Genomic DNA, 17,392 nt, shown 5'->3' on the forward strand with positions numbered 1-17,392 from the left:
TTATTTTTAATACAAAAATAGATATTTGGGCCGGCAAAAGCTCTGTGGTTAGCGTGCCGACATATTACGCCAGTGCTATCATGGGGATCCGAGTTGGATTCCTGTCTCGAGATTCTTTTCCCGAAACCACTCCCCTATCTCTGCCCGAAGCTCTCCTATCAGCTCTAGATTTTCCTGTCACAATAAAAGGTGTTAAAAGCCCTCTTAATATACCGTATACAAACATCAACAAAGATATACATATGTGAACATAAATAAACAGAAATGCTTTCTTTGAAATGTAAAACAATGTCTTTTTCTGTCATTGAATCAGTGCGATGAAAACACAACCTTCAGTAACCACGCTCTATACCTGGGACTGCCCTGCTGTAAGGACGACTTCAATGGGTGCCCAAACATCCCATCCAGCCTCATATTCCAGCGCAGCACCAAGGAAAACCTATGGATCACAACTCAGCTCTCCTCCACTAAACTAACACAGAACGGTAGCTTATTATACCGTAATAACAATGTTATAACATATTTACAACAGTTCTTTCTGGTTCTCGAGTCTGATTGGCTGAGAGCCATGAGATATTCCACCGCTATCACCATGGTTTCTAATTTATCTATAAACTTGTGCCGTCTAACTGTTGTATAAATTCTTAATAATGCAATATCATTTACAAACGTTGTACAGCATTTTTTTTTGCACGCATCAGTTTCTGCGGTTATTATCAGGGTTATAACATGCTCCTATTATGTCTCTTTAGTCGATCTGCTAGCTTTATTAAAGTGGAAAGCACATCCGGACCGTGTAATGGACATTTTGGGTCGGTTGCGGCACGTCTGCGGGGAGGAAATTGTCAAAGTGAGCATTCTGTTGTGTACACCATTTCTTTATTAAAAAAATGAACAGATGAACATTAATGTCTTAATAATGTGAATTACATTCTAATTTTCTATATTTCTTCTACAGTTTCTTCAAGATATTCTTGACACTCTGTTTTCCATTCTGGATGACAACACGGACAAATATGGACCGCTGGTATTCCAGTCACTGGTGAGAAAATGTTAATGCATCATTATTTTAAGACCACGTAGGTCTATCTACATTAATAATTCACTGTTATAACAACGTCTTCAGTCCTCATTCATCAAGACCCGCATTTACTATACAAGCACGCCTGTACGTGTTCACGTCTTTAAACATACACGATTCATCACATTCAGGAGAGCCCAAGCAGAGTGTTTGTGTGTGTTCTCGGTTTGAAAAATGAGAGGTTTCTGCTGGCATGGATCCAGGCATTATTAGGCGTTCACAGCTGCCTGATGGTGCCGTCTCCAGAGAGCCTTTAGCTTCCTGTAATTCTGCAAAAAGAGTCAAGATGTTCTAGCCTCTCTTGCCCAAATACATCTGTCATGTTTCTGCGCGAAGAATAATGTACATGCCCCGCTGGTTTGTTCATTTTGAGAAATGTACAGCAGTCCTTTGGAGTTTGCCATTTTTAGTCAAGACACTTGTCTTTGTGAATTAAAATCAACTTCAAGAGATTTTCAGCTTTTGCAAAATGAGAACACACTTAAAGGGGTTATATGAAAAAGTCCTTAATCTTTCAAGATTAGTGTTATAAAAGCAGTAAAACTTTGTTCAACTTTTTCCTTAGTCAAAAACGGATTTCTGAAAACTAGGCTACAAACTATGAACAGTCTGACTTTTTGATTCTGGAAAGACACGTCAACATACACAAAAGTTTAGGGTCACTTATTCTATTTTCTTTTCACATCTCATAATAATAATAAACTTAAAAACATAAATAACACAGATGTAACTGCACTGTGTGGAAATAACATTGTGAGTGTAAGATAAATCAAAATGTGCACATCAAAATCAAATGATGTTATATTTAAGCATCTTCATCTCAGCATTTTCTAATTACCAGACTAACTGATATTGAGCATAAAATGAGGTTAAGCTTGTCTTTCTGCATATCTATCTAGAAGATCCCATCAATAAAAAGGGCTGACCTTTGTTTTTAACAAGAATCTTTTAATTTAAGTCTGATTCAATTCAACGCAGACTTTAAAATGTATATTGTTATGTTAAAAATATAAAACTTATCAGATATACGGTCCTGCTTATATATGGATGCAGTCTTGTTACTTTGTTATATGCAAGTAGGCCTTTACATCTTTTTGTTGTTAAAGAAACAGTACTCATAAGTAATTTAAAAAGTAAAAAAAGTTATTTAAGAATGATTTGGAAAAAGTTAACATAATGTTAACATAAATAATGTTAATTATAAAAAATTAACATTATTTATAAAAAATATATTTTGATCCCCTTAGAAGCATTACTATCCTCCAAACTGCATATTTCAAATCACTGTTTTTTTCTATTCTTCAAATAGAGGTCTGAAACTGACCTCTGATGTTTTTCTTTATCCAGGTGTTTGTCATCAATCTACTTCGGGACAGTAAGTTTTATCACTTCAGGCCTGTGATGGACACTTACATCCAGAAACATTTCGCTGGAGCGTTGGCTTACAAGTAAGTACATCCATTTTCAGTGAATATTTTTTCAGGACAATATTTCGGGCCTACAGAAGCATATACAAGTACAACAAAATAAATGTAATAGTTTCTATAGTGGGTGCATTCTTTGCTATGATAACACGTCCGGACAACCTACACATTTAGGAAGTCTTCTTGTATGTGCTCCTTATGTCATTCAAATCATGACTACAGAAGTAAAATTTACTCTCTAACAAATGTTTTAGTGTGTAATGCTTTCATGAAGGTCATTCTTTAGAACAAAGAACAGACAAACAAGGATGCTGTGTGACCAACAAAAAAACATTGCTTTGGTTAATTCAAGGTCATCCCTTGTTATTAACTATTCTATTGGTTTCATACATGCATCACGTCCTTGCAAAATGAACCCAATGGGTTTGTTTCTTTGGGGCAACATTGCAAAAAGTGGTTAATATCAAATAACAGTCCCTTGGCATAATCTAACTAGATTTTCCATTTTAAACTCAGAGAGCTGATTCGCTGTCTGAAATGGTATATGGACCGATCAGCTGAAGTTGTACGACAGGATCACATCCAAGAAGCAATGCGGGTAAGATCTCAATTCCTTCACCATTCCCCCAGTTAGTTTATATAATGTATTAATGTTCCCAACCACAAATGAAAAATCTTCACACATCGTTGCTGTCCTTCTGAAATTACTAATAATACGCCCTTTTCACAGTTATGTAACTTAACTTCCGCGTTTTTGCAAAGCAGTGTTTCATAACATCCGTCTTGCAACAACATGAAGAAGAAAAAGAAGACTTTTAGATATTCGCAAAACCCAGTGAAGGGTCGATAATTTAAATGATTTATGACAAAAAATCTAAATATGGAGATATGAGGTTTTAGAAAGACAGCAGCGACATTTTCATTCTTACTGGAAACCGGGAACATGCCTAAGATGTTTATTTGTCAGATACATCATTAAATGTTATGCTTATTACCGTGCAGATAATGCAATAGATTCATTCACGCTTCAGCTTGGACAGGAACTCAAATAAATAATACATCGCATTAAAAGGGCTATAGCAGCAAGTGTTGTCCTCAAAGGACCAGAACAAATAACTCGACCCCAGCAAATGTTATTAAGCATTGTGATCCAAGTTATGAATATCTTATGAATCTGAAAATTATGAGCTTTCTTGAATTCATCTAGGAGGGCATTATCGGTTAGCTCTCGGATTGGTCAAAACACATAAAGTTATCATTTACATTTTTTCATCTACACATGTTAACTATAAATCTCCTCTAGGCTCTAGAATACCTGTTTAAATTCATCGTCCAGTCACGGATCCTCTACTCACGGGCCACCTGCGGGATGGAAGAGGACCAGTTCCGCGCTAGCATCCAGGAGCTATTCCAGTCCATCCGCTTCGTGCTCAGCCTGGACAGCCGCAGCTCGGAGACCCTCATTTTCACCCAGGTCAGAAACAAACTAAGGGCAAAGATAAGAGATTTTTCAATTTTATTAGTTCACGGGACGACTGTGTGTAAGCAGACTGCAAGTTCCTAAGAGTGCAATGCACAGAAGATACTTATAAAATATATCAAATTAAACAACAAATTGTACAATAAGAGATACAAATGTTTAATGGTCTGAGGCTTCGTATTAGAAGTAATTACATTCACACCAACATACACTCATGATTTTATTTTCTACATTTAACACGAGACAAATTACAAACAAAAACATGCTTGAAGCTTAAGTCTGTGCTTTCATAAAGAGAGAATACTGAAAATAAATAGCTTGATATTAACAGTTGTTAAGGTAAACGTTTAACATCTAAAGCCAACAGGATTAAAGTTGTTTTCTTTAGACTCGGTTTGTTTAGTCTTCCATCATATTGATGTGTGAGTCTAGGTCTGCCCTGAAGAAGTTGCACATCTAAACGCTTTCGACAGCCCCATCAGAAGGAGAAGCTGTTAAATAATTTCTCATGTAGAGTGAGATGCGATCAGACGACTTGAGGTTTTTCCTCAGGCTTCTTGAGTAGCTCTGCTTGCATGGTTGAAGCAGATGTGAAGTGTTAAACCTGAAGAACACAAGACCAGGGGGACATGAGAAGATCGACACCTACACCACAGCCTCTAAGTTGTTGATCTGACAACATTAGACCATTTTTGAATGTTTCTGAAGAACATTAGAACATTTAAGACAATTTGGGTGTTGCTTAACTGTGAAAAATGAACCCCATCATGTCAGGATGATGGGGTGATTGTGTTATGTGGTTGCTAAGGTGGTTGCTAGATGATATCTGGTCACAAGATATAACATTTTCATTGGAGATGTCATTTCTATAGCCAGTGTGAGATACTTAAAAGGGGAACCATTGTGTGGTGTTTGGTTCCATGGGACCTTTTTTAATGTTTGCCAAAAATTCTGATAGAAATAACGTGTGAACACACTTCATTCCATCCCACACACCATTTTAAGAATTCCAAGACTGTATTCTCGTTTTTAATTGACTTCAATTTATTCCTTAACTGCCCCGTATTGTACCTTTGTGAACACCTCCCATACTTGCTCCGGTTCTTGACCCAATCCTGCCCCACCTCACTGTACTCCCCCAGGGTCCCCAGCCTCCTACAGGACCAGCCACTACCAACCAGGGCAGCTGCGTTCAGCCGTTGAGTTGTAATGCCCCACGGCCCTCTCCTCTGTCCGTAAGTAGTTTGCAGCTTGTTGAATTGTCACACAGTAACGGAATGGAGACACCCTCACAACCCAATCCATCGTCCAGGTGCAAAACATCCTTGCAACCACTCCAGACCACCAGAAAGCCACCAGAACCCAACATCGACCGACAAACTGACCAACACCGGCAAATGCTTCCTAACTCCCCCAAAGCTGCTTGGTTTTGGTTTGACGTGTTTGAGTTTTGATTGCTGTGTTTGATGCTGAATCTTCTCCCACACAAGCATTTAATACCTTCCCTCACAAGTTTGGATCACTTCAAGCATTTTTTGGTATTGAACTGGGAACCAAAGGTGACATTGCTTGCAATGAATGGTGTCGCTGGACTGTTGAGCAAAGAGGGGATTGGAAAAAGACCTAAGCAGAAGTAGACAGGGCTGAAGAAATGTCACTTTTCTTTATTTGAAATAATATTTGACTGTCTGACACCGTGACGTTATCAATGACTTGCTACTGGATGATGTCCAGAAGTTCCAATGATCCCATCTTTGGCCAACAGTCTCTTGACATCTTGAGTTATATCCTTCACCAAAACTAACTTTACATCATTGTTCTTGTCTTTCTTTATCTACTCTGCAGGCTGCCCTTCTCAACTCATTCCCGGCTATATTTGATGAGCTCCTGCAGATGTTCACAGTGCAGGAAGTGGCAGAATTTGTGAGGGGAACTCTGGGCAGCATGCCCAGCACAGTGCACATCGGGCAGTCCATGGATGTGGTCAAACTGCAGTCCATCGCACGTACGGTGGACAGTAGACTTTTCTCCTTCCCCGGTAGCAGTATAAACATTCAATTCAGCGTGGCGTTTGATGTGTGACAACTGTAGATGATGCAAAGTTTAAATATGAATATAGTCTTTATGCTGAACGTCACATGCAGAAACTAGAAAACAGGTCTCGTCGCATCCGGTTTAGGTCTTTTGCGCTCGTTGCATAGTTTTACTGTTTTACTCAAAATGCTTTTAAGAAAAGACACCAAAAATGAGCTTACTCAATGTACATAATACATGCAGATTCATAAATAAATTTTTCATCTAAACAAATAAATAAGCACTAAAAATGAAAAAAATGGAATGGAATGGAATGAAAACGGCAAGCTAGGTTAGCTTTTTGTTTACAGCAAAAATGTATAGATATCGTGGTTAATTTATAATGCTATTAACACTTTTTTCCGACAAGAAGACAGTCAAGACCTGTTCTCCGGTTTGGTCATGTGATGTTCGACATTCCCTATTGTATTGAAATGGTTGATTATAATCGATCGATTGTAGCATTTTGCCATCAAAATATTTTGGATAGGAAATGGTTTAAAATGGACTGCTGCCTCAGGAAAACATAATAAAACAATGTAAAGTCAAATAAACATTTAATAGCAATGCATAAATATTCAAAATATATATATATATATATATGTTAAAAAATTTTAACTTATCATTACATGACTGAATCTGAAGAAAAACAAACTGTACACCAATAAAATATAAGTATAATAAAATTTATAAGTAAAAAAAATCTAAGTGTAATACATTAAATTGGAGGAACCTATTGTGGTTGATGGGAGGACTTGAGCTAAATGTAACAAAATATGCAAATCGGTACATGTGATCAAAAATCAATGAAAAAGCCCAACGTACAGAAGTTGTGTCCCTAATGTTTTAGGTTCTTTATTTATTTGATTGGCAAATAGCGTGATTAGTATAATTCAAAATCATTCTTTGACTGGCCGATATTTTCTCTTTTTATAAAAATTGTTTATTGTATATTTTTGATGTACACTTATAGATTAATTTAGAGCAGACACTTTTATGGTTTTGATTTACAAATGACAGAAAACATTTTGTCTAAGAAATGAACACGCTTGATTGAATGCAGCATTTTTGATAAAGCATTTAGTAGTTGGACAGTGATTTTACCATTGTTAAAATGTTTTTATTCACTATTAACACATTTTTTTACCATTCTTTACCATTTACCATTTTTTCTTGTCATTTCAACTATGACTATTTCTTCTGAGGAACACAACAGAAGACATTTTGAAGGATGTTGTTAAACGAACAAAGGCTGTACCCATTGACTTCTATTGTATAGACATAAAACCAGTCAATGGGTAACGCCATTGTTCAGTTACATCAATTTAACTGTGGCATGCATGTTTATCAACCTTTGTCTCTCTTTGTCTACAGAATCAAGGAGGATTCTGCTTCCTGTCGTTCTACATCACATTCATCTGCATCTGAGGCAACAGAAGGAGCTTCTAATCTGTTCGGGGATCCTGAGCAGCATCTTCTCCATTATTAAGAGCAGCTCACTGGTACACAAACACAATCACCTCTTGTACAAATCTTCTGGACTTCTGATTTTCAGCTTTGATCGAGGAAACCGTTTCTATGTTCCTGTTTGCAGGAGAGCTCTGTACAGGAAGAGGTGGAAATGATGGTGGAGAGTTTGTTAGATGTGTTGTTACAGACGCTGTTGGCCATCATGAGTAAATCTCAGTCGCAGGAGGCGGTAAGAGGGCAGCGCTGTCCACAGTGCACGGCCGAAATCACTGTTAGTAACTAACAATCTGATTCTTCTACCCTTTTCCCTTTCCTCCATTCCTTCAATCTTCTCACCCACCTGCTTAGCAGAACCCCATCTACTGAGATCACCATCTCTCTGTTTCTTTTTTAACATCCTTTCATGAACTCCTCCTTTTCTGGCTAGAGATCGCACCGTCGGGGTACAAAATACAAGTGACAAATATTTTCTCTATAATGAATAAACCTAGACCTGGTGTCTGCATTCCATGAAAAATTAATATACTTCATTAATTCATACTAAAATCACTGTGGTACTGGGAGAGACGAAAGGCTTGTCCGACTGCCGCCTGACATAAGAAATGCATTCTTATAAGAAAATTTGTCCATGAGAGCAGAACAACACCAGCCGCTGCAGTTGTTCAAAATCGCCAGTGAAGGACTTGATAACGACACTTTTTCCTCACTGGCTAGAATGTACACGTGCAAATATGATATGTAATGCGTGTTTTCCTTACACTTACACAAATTTACACTTACACTCACTTTTGATGTCACCATCGTAACATGAAATGTAATTTATTATTTTGGTTCTTGGCGTCAAACCTAAAAGGGGTGATATGACAGGGCTAAAATTTATATTATCGTTTGTTTTAGATGTAATGTAACGTGTATACGTGATTTAAGATTAAAAAACGCTGAATTTTCCACAAACCGTGCATGTTTTTATATCCTCTACGCCCTGCCTCTCTGAAACCCGAGGTGTGCTATGATTGGCCAGTTAACCAGTGCGTAGTGATTGGTAGAAAACTTCAAGCGTGTGACAGATATGTAACGCCTCTCACCATATTTGGAACATCAAGTTCCAAAGCAATTATACTGACAGGTTCGCCCACCATACTTGCTTATACATGTTGACGGTCTTAGTCAAGTCATACCACAAACTGGGGTTGTTGTTACACAAGGCGTTTCAGGCAGGTCTGGGTGAGCATTAGCTTTGAGATAGAATGTATCTTTTGTTATGACAGTTTAATTTTTGCAATTTTACGTGTCCAATACATGCTTGGGCAACTTATAACACACCAAAGTCACAGAAAAACACCTATTTGCACCATATGACCTTTATATCAGGAAACAACTTGAGAATGAACCCAATTGCAGGCAGCGGTAGGTGGTGGGAAAACAATAACTTTAATCGATAAACACTAAATGAAAACCCACCAGGGGGTAAACAGCAATGAACAATAATAAAGATATGATATCAAAGGATATGATAAACTGACTGGACTAAACAACACTTGACATAGACAAGAACTTACACAACTTGATCTTGACTTCATTTTCCTGAGAAAGAAATACACAGGGGCACAAAGCAAAACGAATCAGCATTGGACAGCAAACACAATGACATTAAATAGGGAACCAAATCAAGAGGGGAACAGGTGCAGGGCATGAAATAATTAACAATAAATAATGAGTAAACGAGAGGGCGAGGACAGAGACGAGACCAGAGAGAGTGCATGGCATGCCAAAGTAAAACAATGCCATGTCTCTCTCACACTAAACATTTGGGTCTGTCATGATCCTGCCACAGGACTAGGAGAAAACATGATCAAAAGAGGCAAAATCATGACACTTTATAGTAAATCCTGGTGATAAGGAAAAGTAGGTGGTCACTGTTGCACTCTTTTTCCACCTCCTCACCCCTCTCTCTCTCTTTTACATTATTATGTGTGTGTGTTGTCTTTTATGTTTCTTACACTCACTGACTCACATATTATGTTTTCATGATGGTGAATTGAAAACCATGAAAACCACACCGCGAGGTAAAATCCCAAGGTCATGTTTCACCTCGAACCCCTAATTATATTAATATACACTATTTCATGTGTAAATGTTATCTTTTTTAACAGTATAGTATACAACAGTATAACTTATTATGCTATGATGAATACATACTTTATGCATTAAAGTTTTTGTTATTTGCATTTGTGTAATGGCAATTGGAAAGATACTACTTTAAGTTCTTTAAGTCATTTTTAAAAGTCTTCTGTCGCCAGGTTTCTGAAATTCACCCATATACTGTATATTTGTCTCCTCACCTCTCATTCATTTTGCCACCCCGCTCCCTTAAAATGCATTTTATTGGATATTTGAGGATCAAATGAACAGACGGATTGGCTCACAGAGACTTCCCCGCTTTCTGATTGGCAGGGGGAATACGTGTCGTGTCTGTTGTCCCTCCTGCGTCAAATGTCAGACATTCACTTCCAACACCTGATGGACAACTTCCAGAGCAAAGAGGAGTTAAAGGTGAGTCGAAATACTCCTGGGAACATCAGGTGCTTTTCAAAAACACATTTAACTGGGTACCGTCAGAATCCACCTCAAGGATTCCAGCGAGTTGTGTAATATTGTGTAATACTATTTTAGAAATGTGTATTAAATAATAATGCGATTCAACATCTCTCTCGTGCGTTTAATCTCTTCCAGGAATTCTTGCTGAAGATCTTCTGTGTGTTCAGAAACCTAATGAAGCTCAGCATCTTTCCTCGGGACTGGAACGTCATGCGCCTTCTGACCAGCAAGTGAGAATCCGCCCCTCCGTCACTCGCTTGTCTCTTTATTCTTTTATAGTTTTATTTTCTACTGGTACTGCGTTTACAAAAATAAACTTTTTTTTAATTTATAAACATGTTTATTAGCTAGTCAAATCCCGATATTTTATGTTATATTTATAATATCCGGAATGTTTAAATAAAGCTTTCAATGCAGTGATTAAATCTAGTTCTGATCGTGGTCTCTCTCTCTCTCTCTCTCTCTCTTGCAGTATCATCGTGAGCACAACTCAATATCTATCCCCTGCTCTCCATAAAAGCTTCACAGACGCCGACTTTGATTTCAAGGTGTGTGGCCGTGACTAAAACACACACATCCTCGCACACGTTTGACTGATGTGTACTGGAACACACACTCTTCTCACATGTATGCAAATGTGCCCGTATGTGTGTTTATGTAGTCCCGCTATTGGGCACTGGACTCTCTAATCCACTCCATAATGAAGCAGATCTCCCTGAACAAAACAGATGGTGTTGTTGAGCAGGGATATAGCCTCTGAAAAGTTTCAATCTAGTGAATAATTAATGAAGGTTATCTATTAGAGAAAAACAAGGTGCTCCCTGTAATTGCTGGACTTAAATGGACTAACTGTGCTAAAAACAATCTAGACATTATTAGATCATCTTAAATTTTAAAGTGGTCTTGATTTTAGATGATTGATGCTGTTCTGTGGCTGAGTGACACATCCTGGTTAAAGGGGTCTGGCTTTTGCAGGTTAAAAGAGATATTACATTTAATATTTAAATTGTAAAAGACATTGTAAAATCAACATTAAAGTCCCTGAACATACATTTTCAGATTTTGTGTTTTTTTCTGTTTTATTTTCTTCATTTTATTTTGTTTATTGTCTATATCATCTTATTCCATACCATGGGATGAATGTTGTACAAAGTATTTCACTATATATATCATAGACTGTTTCAGTGACATCATAAACAAACATTACTGCGCATGCGCGCATTCATGAACTGTACTTAACTTCCGGTACGTATTCACAAACAATAGAGTGCCTGTAGATTATTTCTGATAACACGCAAAAGAAACCGAGAAGAACCATTACTTAGCTAAATTTGCCTCTCCAACATTTTCAATTTAGACTGCAAAACCAAGCTCAACCACTAGATGTCAATGTACCATACGAGACCATACGATGTACTTGCGGTTTCTTTAAATGCGATCAAACTACACGACCATTCAACTAATTGTTTATTTAACAAAATTTAACAAATAATTTATTTAATACTTTCATTATACAATAAAATAATAATCTGGGGCAGTCATGACAGAAGAACGGACCCAAAATTATTTTTTATACGATTATTACATCTTCTCTCCAGAGGTCATTCCTAATAGACCCAAGGTGTCTTATCGGGTGGGTTGGAACAATCCCATCCTAAATTGCGTTTTTTTTACTGGTCTGGACAACTATCTGCTATCTGGTCGAGACTAAATCGCGTCCTCCAAGCGGATGGCTATGACTTCTGTGTCGGGAGGTCTGATGGGGACTTGAGCGATGGTCGTCCAGTACCGGTCGTTTGCGGGGGCTGTTCCGGCTTACTCCAGGACCACACCAGCTGCGCCCCTGTCCCTCTTCAATTTTCCCTAAGCCTTCTCCTGAGCCATTCCCTGACTCCGCATGGGAGGCTTCCCCTGGCTCCTCCTCCGAGGCTTCCCCTGACTCCTCTGCAGTGGCCATCGTGTCTCTGGCACTGGCTTGCGCCTGGGCAACGGCTACTTCCCGGGACTTTTCCCAAGTAATTTTGGGGGGGCAGTGTTCGGACAAAGTGACCATCCTGGCTTCCCCCATCACGGCCACAAGGACCGGTGGTGGCAAGCGCCCTCTGTACGCCACGGTTGTGTTAACTCTCACCAGCCTCCTCGCCACGACAGCACCGTAGTTCTCCCAATTCCAGCTTCATGGCAATTAGTCTCCCGGTGCAGGTGGCACCCCTATGGCCACCCAAACTGCCTCCTCGCTACATGCCCCCATACCCGAACTGCCCACACCCCTCTTGGCCTCACCTCTTGTCAAGTGTGTGTTCCCAGTCAGCCTCCAGGACAACCTTCCCAGTTGCAACATCGTAGGTCCTTCCGAGAGGTTAGAGTTCTGTCACGTTTCCCATCTGTCTCTCTCGTGTTTACCCCTCGGACTACATTACCCACGCTCCCGCGCCTGTGTCTCCTCCGCCAACACTCCAGCTGTCAGCAATATCCTTATCGAATAGACTCGTTTGTATGAGCAATTGCATAAGCACTTTTAGTAGTCTCCTCCAAAACTTTGTCAAGATCTCCAAAAAGTGTCGGATTTTCACGTAGGAGCAGAAAAGGCACTAAAGCTTTTTGTGTTTATTTGTGCATCAGGTTTGGAATTCATACTTCAGTCTGGCTGTACTCTTTATCAACCAGCCCAGTCTACAGCTGGAGACTCTGACACCAGCCAAAAGAAAGAAAGTCTTTGACAAGTAAGTCTCTATCATTTAAATTCACGGGCAGTAATAAGCAGTAGATCTAAAAACAGTACAGAGAAGTCCACCTTCTTAACTTTACTCATTTCAACATATCTGGCAGATCCCTCTCAAACTTACTGAGCTGCATAGATTTCCATGATTATTATCATGAATGTTTGCATATAACTTTAGTAACTGTATAATGTTTCAATGTTATGGTTAGAATATTTTAGAAACCTGTGACGTTTGTTCATTTTTAATAATATAAATAATTCTCATGCTATAAACGCACCCCATAGATTTCCATTGTTAGTACATTATATATACTGTTTATTATGTTCTGTTCAAGTTGAACATAGAGAAGAACTGAATCTGACTCTATTAATATTTTGGTATTTGAGGTTTTCTTCACCTGTTGCGTTAGCCAAGCAGGCTTTGAAAAGAGAAAGCGAAACTTAAAAATGAGTTAATATTTACTCAAAGAACAGATTTCCATGCTACAATGCTGTTTTTGCTTGTGTTGACTTCAGAAGTGGTTTATAACTCTATGCAATGCGTTCTTTGCATTGTTTGTCATGTTCTCACAGGTATGGTGATATGAGAGTCATGATGGCTTATGAACTATTTAGCATGTGGCAGAATCTGGGTAAGTGTTCTCATTACTTCTCCCTTCCTGATGTTTTCCTGCATTTTTCTGCATCCACACACATATATGGAATGTTTGCAAGAAAAAGCAATACTGGCCTCTACAGGTGAAAGAGAGAGATCTGTGACTTTGAATTCAGTGTAGTATCTCAAGATCTCTCTTCACCCGCAGTTGGATGTTACTTCATTTATAAGATTTTTTTTCTTTTTGTAAGCATATTCTTGTTAAATAGATAACATTCTTAAATAGAGATCACATAGAAACATTGTGTATTTTACTTGTATTATTTTACAATACTTTTCAGATGGCTATTTGTATATTATGCTGTTTTCGTACTGTAATGTTTTATTCTTGTCCTAACCCCTGAACTTTTAAAGAATACAAATTATTTATATCAGTCCAAATGTTTTGTCTCAAGATGCATATCAGTTATATTTTTTCTAAGCTAATCTCTGTCTGGGAAACGTCTTGGTTACGTATGTATCCCTGATGTTATGTCGAGAACGACAGATGGGGTTCGCCCTTGAGAACCAATCAACTCTGACTACTATAGAAAAGGCCAATGAAATTTGGCGAATGAAATTTGCATGCCAGTCTCCGCCCCCGGATGTCCGGTATAAAATGAAGCTGGCGTGCATTCATTTACCTCTTCTTCTGAAGAGCCTGAGAGCCTCTCACGACTGCAGCAGAATATGATACGTGTTTGTGGCATAAGGGACCATCAGGGAACTGAGGTTACATACGTAACCAAGACGTTCCCTTTCTGTCGGTCTCTTGACGTTGTGTCGAGAACAACAGATAGGGTTACCAATGGAAAACGCCACAATGCTGTATCGCGTCACAATCTCTAGCGAAGCGACGGTAACAGGCCTGGGCGTGTCATCTCGAAGCTTTTGTGAAACTGTAACCTTCCAGTGTGATGGTCGGGGATTCCAGAGCTTTCTTGGAGAAAGATGGGTACAGCCCTGACCGGTAACCTTTCACGGACGGAGGCCTTTGCTCTCTACTGGCGAGAGGCCGTCCGGCTCGGGTTTACACCGGGTGAGCGCAACTCTTAATCAGAGAAGTGCTGCAGAGGCCCCCTCCTACCCGCGGGGAGGGGAGGGAATGGTGGATATAGGTATGGTCTCGTCCTTGGAGGAGAACGCATGGAACGTGCGGACTGGGTAGTTAACCGCGAGTTGGAGGCCCACCTGGGGAAGCTCATGGGTTACCATGTGTGGGAGCCGTAGCCATCATGATATATCAGACGGAACAGCCCTTCTGATACGGCGTCCGATAGCACTAGGTCCGGTTAGAGCTATCTGTGATAGTTCATATGGTATCCCGGCCTAAGGGGGAAGGCTGCTCTGCCCAGCCAACCCCCGGGGGTGCTTGCTTAGTGATGGATGGAATGCCTGTTCTTAACCAGTGTCTGGGTAAGAAGGGAGGCTGGTGAGGTACCAGTTTCTTAACCATGTGTTTGGGTAAGAAGAAAGGTAGATAGCACACTGACCCAACCTCTTGGAGGGTGGGAAGGTGCTTTCGCAGGCATACGCCCCCCCCGGATGCCAGTCCTACATGTCGCCACGCAGGACTTGGGCTGACACCGTGTTTACGTGAAGGTTGTTAACACTTGCGAAGGTGTTTGGGCGTAGCCCAACTCGCAGCTCTACATATGTCTGCTAGAGAGGCGCTTCTGGCCAGTGCCCAGGAGGTGGCTATACCCTGTGTGGAGTAAGCCCTCAGTGGGCATGGGAGATTCTGAGATCGGAATGCCGTCGTAACGGCGTCCACGACCCAGTGCGCCAGCCTCTGCTTGGAGACAGCCTTCCCCTTCTGCTAGTCGGGCCCGGTGTTGTTCTCCCTGGGGTCTTCCCGTCAGTGTCCCTTCTCGTGAGAAGGTTGCTGACGGGGTGGAGGTTTCCCCCTCGACCTATGCTTCTGGGGTGCCGCCTGTGGGGTCATAGGAAGCAGAGCCGATGTCGAAGGGGTCCTGGGTTGCCGGGAAGGAGAACCCAGGGGTGGGCGCGGGGTGGGCGCGGTTTGCACCACGCTCCGACCTCAGGAACCACGTATCCCCGGGTTAGCACGGATGACAACACTTCTGCTTCCTCCTGAACTCGACCGCTGGGGGTGAGCTCGGATTCGTCAGAGTCTTGATGCCAGTCTCCCTCCGATGCTGCGAGAGACATCTCATCTACGTCTCACATAGTTTCCGAGTGTGTGCCTGAGGATCCGGACGTTATGCCTCTGCCGGTTGGGGAACGTTCAGAAGAGCGAATCGGAGTGCGATCGGCCCGTGAGCACTTGGCTGGCGGGTTTACGTTCTCAGAATTCCCCATATCACTAACGCTGCTAATGTGGGTGGTCATCGGGGCCGTATCCATAGATGTCACAGCCAGGTTAGAAGACGAAATGGTGGCTGGTTCCTGTAGAAAGACAGCCACACGTGACCACAACTTCTTAATGACAATCTGCCCGAAGTGCGGGCATGATGTGTCAACGAACCCTACTTGATGCTGGACGCCCAGACACCTAATGCAGCGATCGTGTCTATCCCCCTCCTCGATGAGGGTGCCGCACCCAAGAGAACAGCGGGACATGCCGCGCTGGAGAATGCTCAGTCCTGAAAAGGACCTTTTTAGAAAAAATCTCTAACACCTCCGGAACCGCCGAGACGCCCAGGGGAAGGTCGCTGCAGGTAGGGACGATCCGCTGCTCTACGTCGTAGATCCAGCAATGTAGAAGAAGAAGAATTCATAGAATTCGTTCTGTTTGTAGTCATGAGCGAAGGCTCTGAATAACAAAAGGTAAATGAATGCTGCACGCCGGCTTCCTTTTATACCGGACATCCTGGGGGCGGAGACCGGCATGCAAATTTCATTCGCCAAATTTCATTGGCCTTTTCTATAGTAGTCAGAGTTGATGTGTTCACAAGGGCGAACCCCATCTGTCGTTCTCGACACAACGTCGAGAGACCGACAGAAAGGGAACTGCCCCTATTTTTTAAAAGTTATAAATCCCTGATCAAACTAAACAACTTAATTTCAGCATTTGTTGCTTGGATATTGATGTGAGTAAATTAATAAACGTAACAAATCTAGTAAAAGTGTCACCAGAATTTTATAATGATTTCAATAATCACTGCTAAAGACTAAAGCAGCCTAAGTCAGTGTTGTTGTTTTTCAGGTGAGAATAAAATCCACTTCATACCGGGAATGATTGGGCCGTTTTTGGGAGTGACTCTTGTACCACAAAATGAAGTCCGAAATATAATGATCCCCATCTTCCATGACATGATGGACTGGGAACAGCGAAAGAACGGCAATTTTAAACAGGTCCAGTATATCTAAGATATTTTTTTGTCTCTCTTAAAGGAACATTTCACCCTAAAATTACTATTCTTTCACTGTTTGGTTAGAATTTGCATATATTCAGGTTGCAAATATTTCACTTCTCTGACAGTTTACAAAGGTATTGTATGGTGGCAGGAGACATAAAATAAAGATGGATGTTTCCAGAACATATGCACTTCTTTAATAGTGCTTTTTGGATCTTGACATGCAGTTTAGATTTTAATAAATGGTACCAAAATACAATCATGTGAACATTTCTTTATATTTCTTGGGTGGAATCTTCCTTAAATTATCTTGCAATCTACATAATTTGTTAGTGTATCTAATTTTAATTCTGTTGATGTTTACAGGTGGAGGCAGAACTGATTGACAAACTTGACAGTCTGGTGTCTGAAGGCAAAGGAGACGAGAATTACAGAGAACTCTTCAGTTTACTGTGAGTACAAACACGTACACGGACACAAACGCACACACACACACACACATTCCCTCTCCAGTCCGACACACACCTTCAACACCAGTTTTTGTAATGCTCTGGTTATAATCTGAGTGTCTCTGCTTTGCCTTGTGCTGC

At 40.5% G+C, this 17,392-nt stretch overlaps 1 protein-coding gene across 11 annotated transcripts in view; it reads left to right on the top strand.

The window, feature by feature from the left end:
- dock3 (dedicator of cytokinesis 3) overlaps positions 1–17,392 on the top strand; it is a 162,016-nt gene that overhangs the window by 130,234 nt on the left and 14,390 nt on the right. For 6 of the 11 annotated variants that reach the window (XR_008907726.1, XM_056759059.1, XM_056759064.1 and 3 more), the window contains 17 exons: positions 314–485; positions 753–850; positions 959–1,042; positions 2,429–2,529; positions 3,022–3,103; positions 3,809–3,979; positions 5,128–5,220; positions 5,831–6,023; positions 7,433–7,560; positions 7,653–7,799; positions 9,983–10,081; positions 10,262–10,356; positions 10,599–10,674; positions 12,749–12,849; positions 13,422–13,480; positions 16,652–16,800; positions 17,169–17,254. Coding sequence is in view for 10 of the 11 variants with exons in the window: in XM_056759059.1 (XP_056615037.1) it covers positions 314–485; positions 753–850; positions 959–1,042; positions 2,429–2,529; positions 3,022–3,103; positions 3,809–3,979; positions 5,128–5,220; positions 5,831–6,023; positions 7,433–7,560; positions 7,653–7,799; positions 9,983–10,081; positions 10,262–10,356; positions 10,599–10,674; positions 12,749–12,849; positions 13,422–13,480; positions 16,652–16,800; positions 17,169–17,254 (1,934 nt within the window). In the remaining variant the exon portion in view is untranslated. The remainder of the gene's footprint in view (positions 1–313; positions 486–752; positions 851–958; positions 1,043–2,428; positions 2,530–3,021; positions 3,104–3,808; positions 3,980–5,127; positions 5,221–5,830; positions 6,024–7,432; positions 7,561–7,652; positions 7,800–9,982; positions 10,082–10,261; positions 10,357–10,598; positions 10,675–12,748; positions 12,850–13,421; positions 13,481–16,651; positions 16,801–17,168; positions 17,255–17,392) is intronic. The other 5 variants (XM_056759065.1, XM_056759067.1, XM_056759068.1 and 2 more) reach the window with 3 other exon arrangements.

The sequence above is a fragment of the Triplophysa dalaica genome, chromosome 10, assembly GCF_015846415.1.
Source record: "Triplophysa dalaica isolate WHDGS20190420 chromosome 10, ASM1584641v1, whole genome shotgun sequence".
NCBI classification, from domain to species: Eukaryota; Metazoa; Chordata; class Actinopteri; order Cypriniformes; family Nemacheilidae; genus Triplophysa; species Triplophysa dalaica.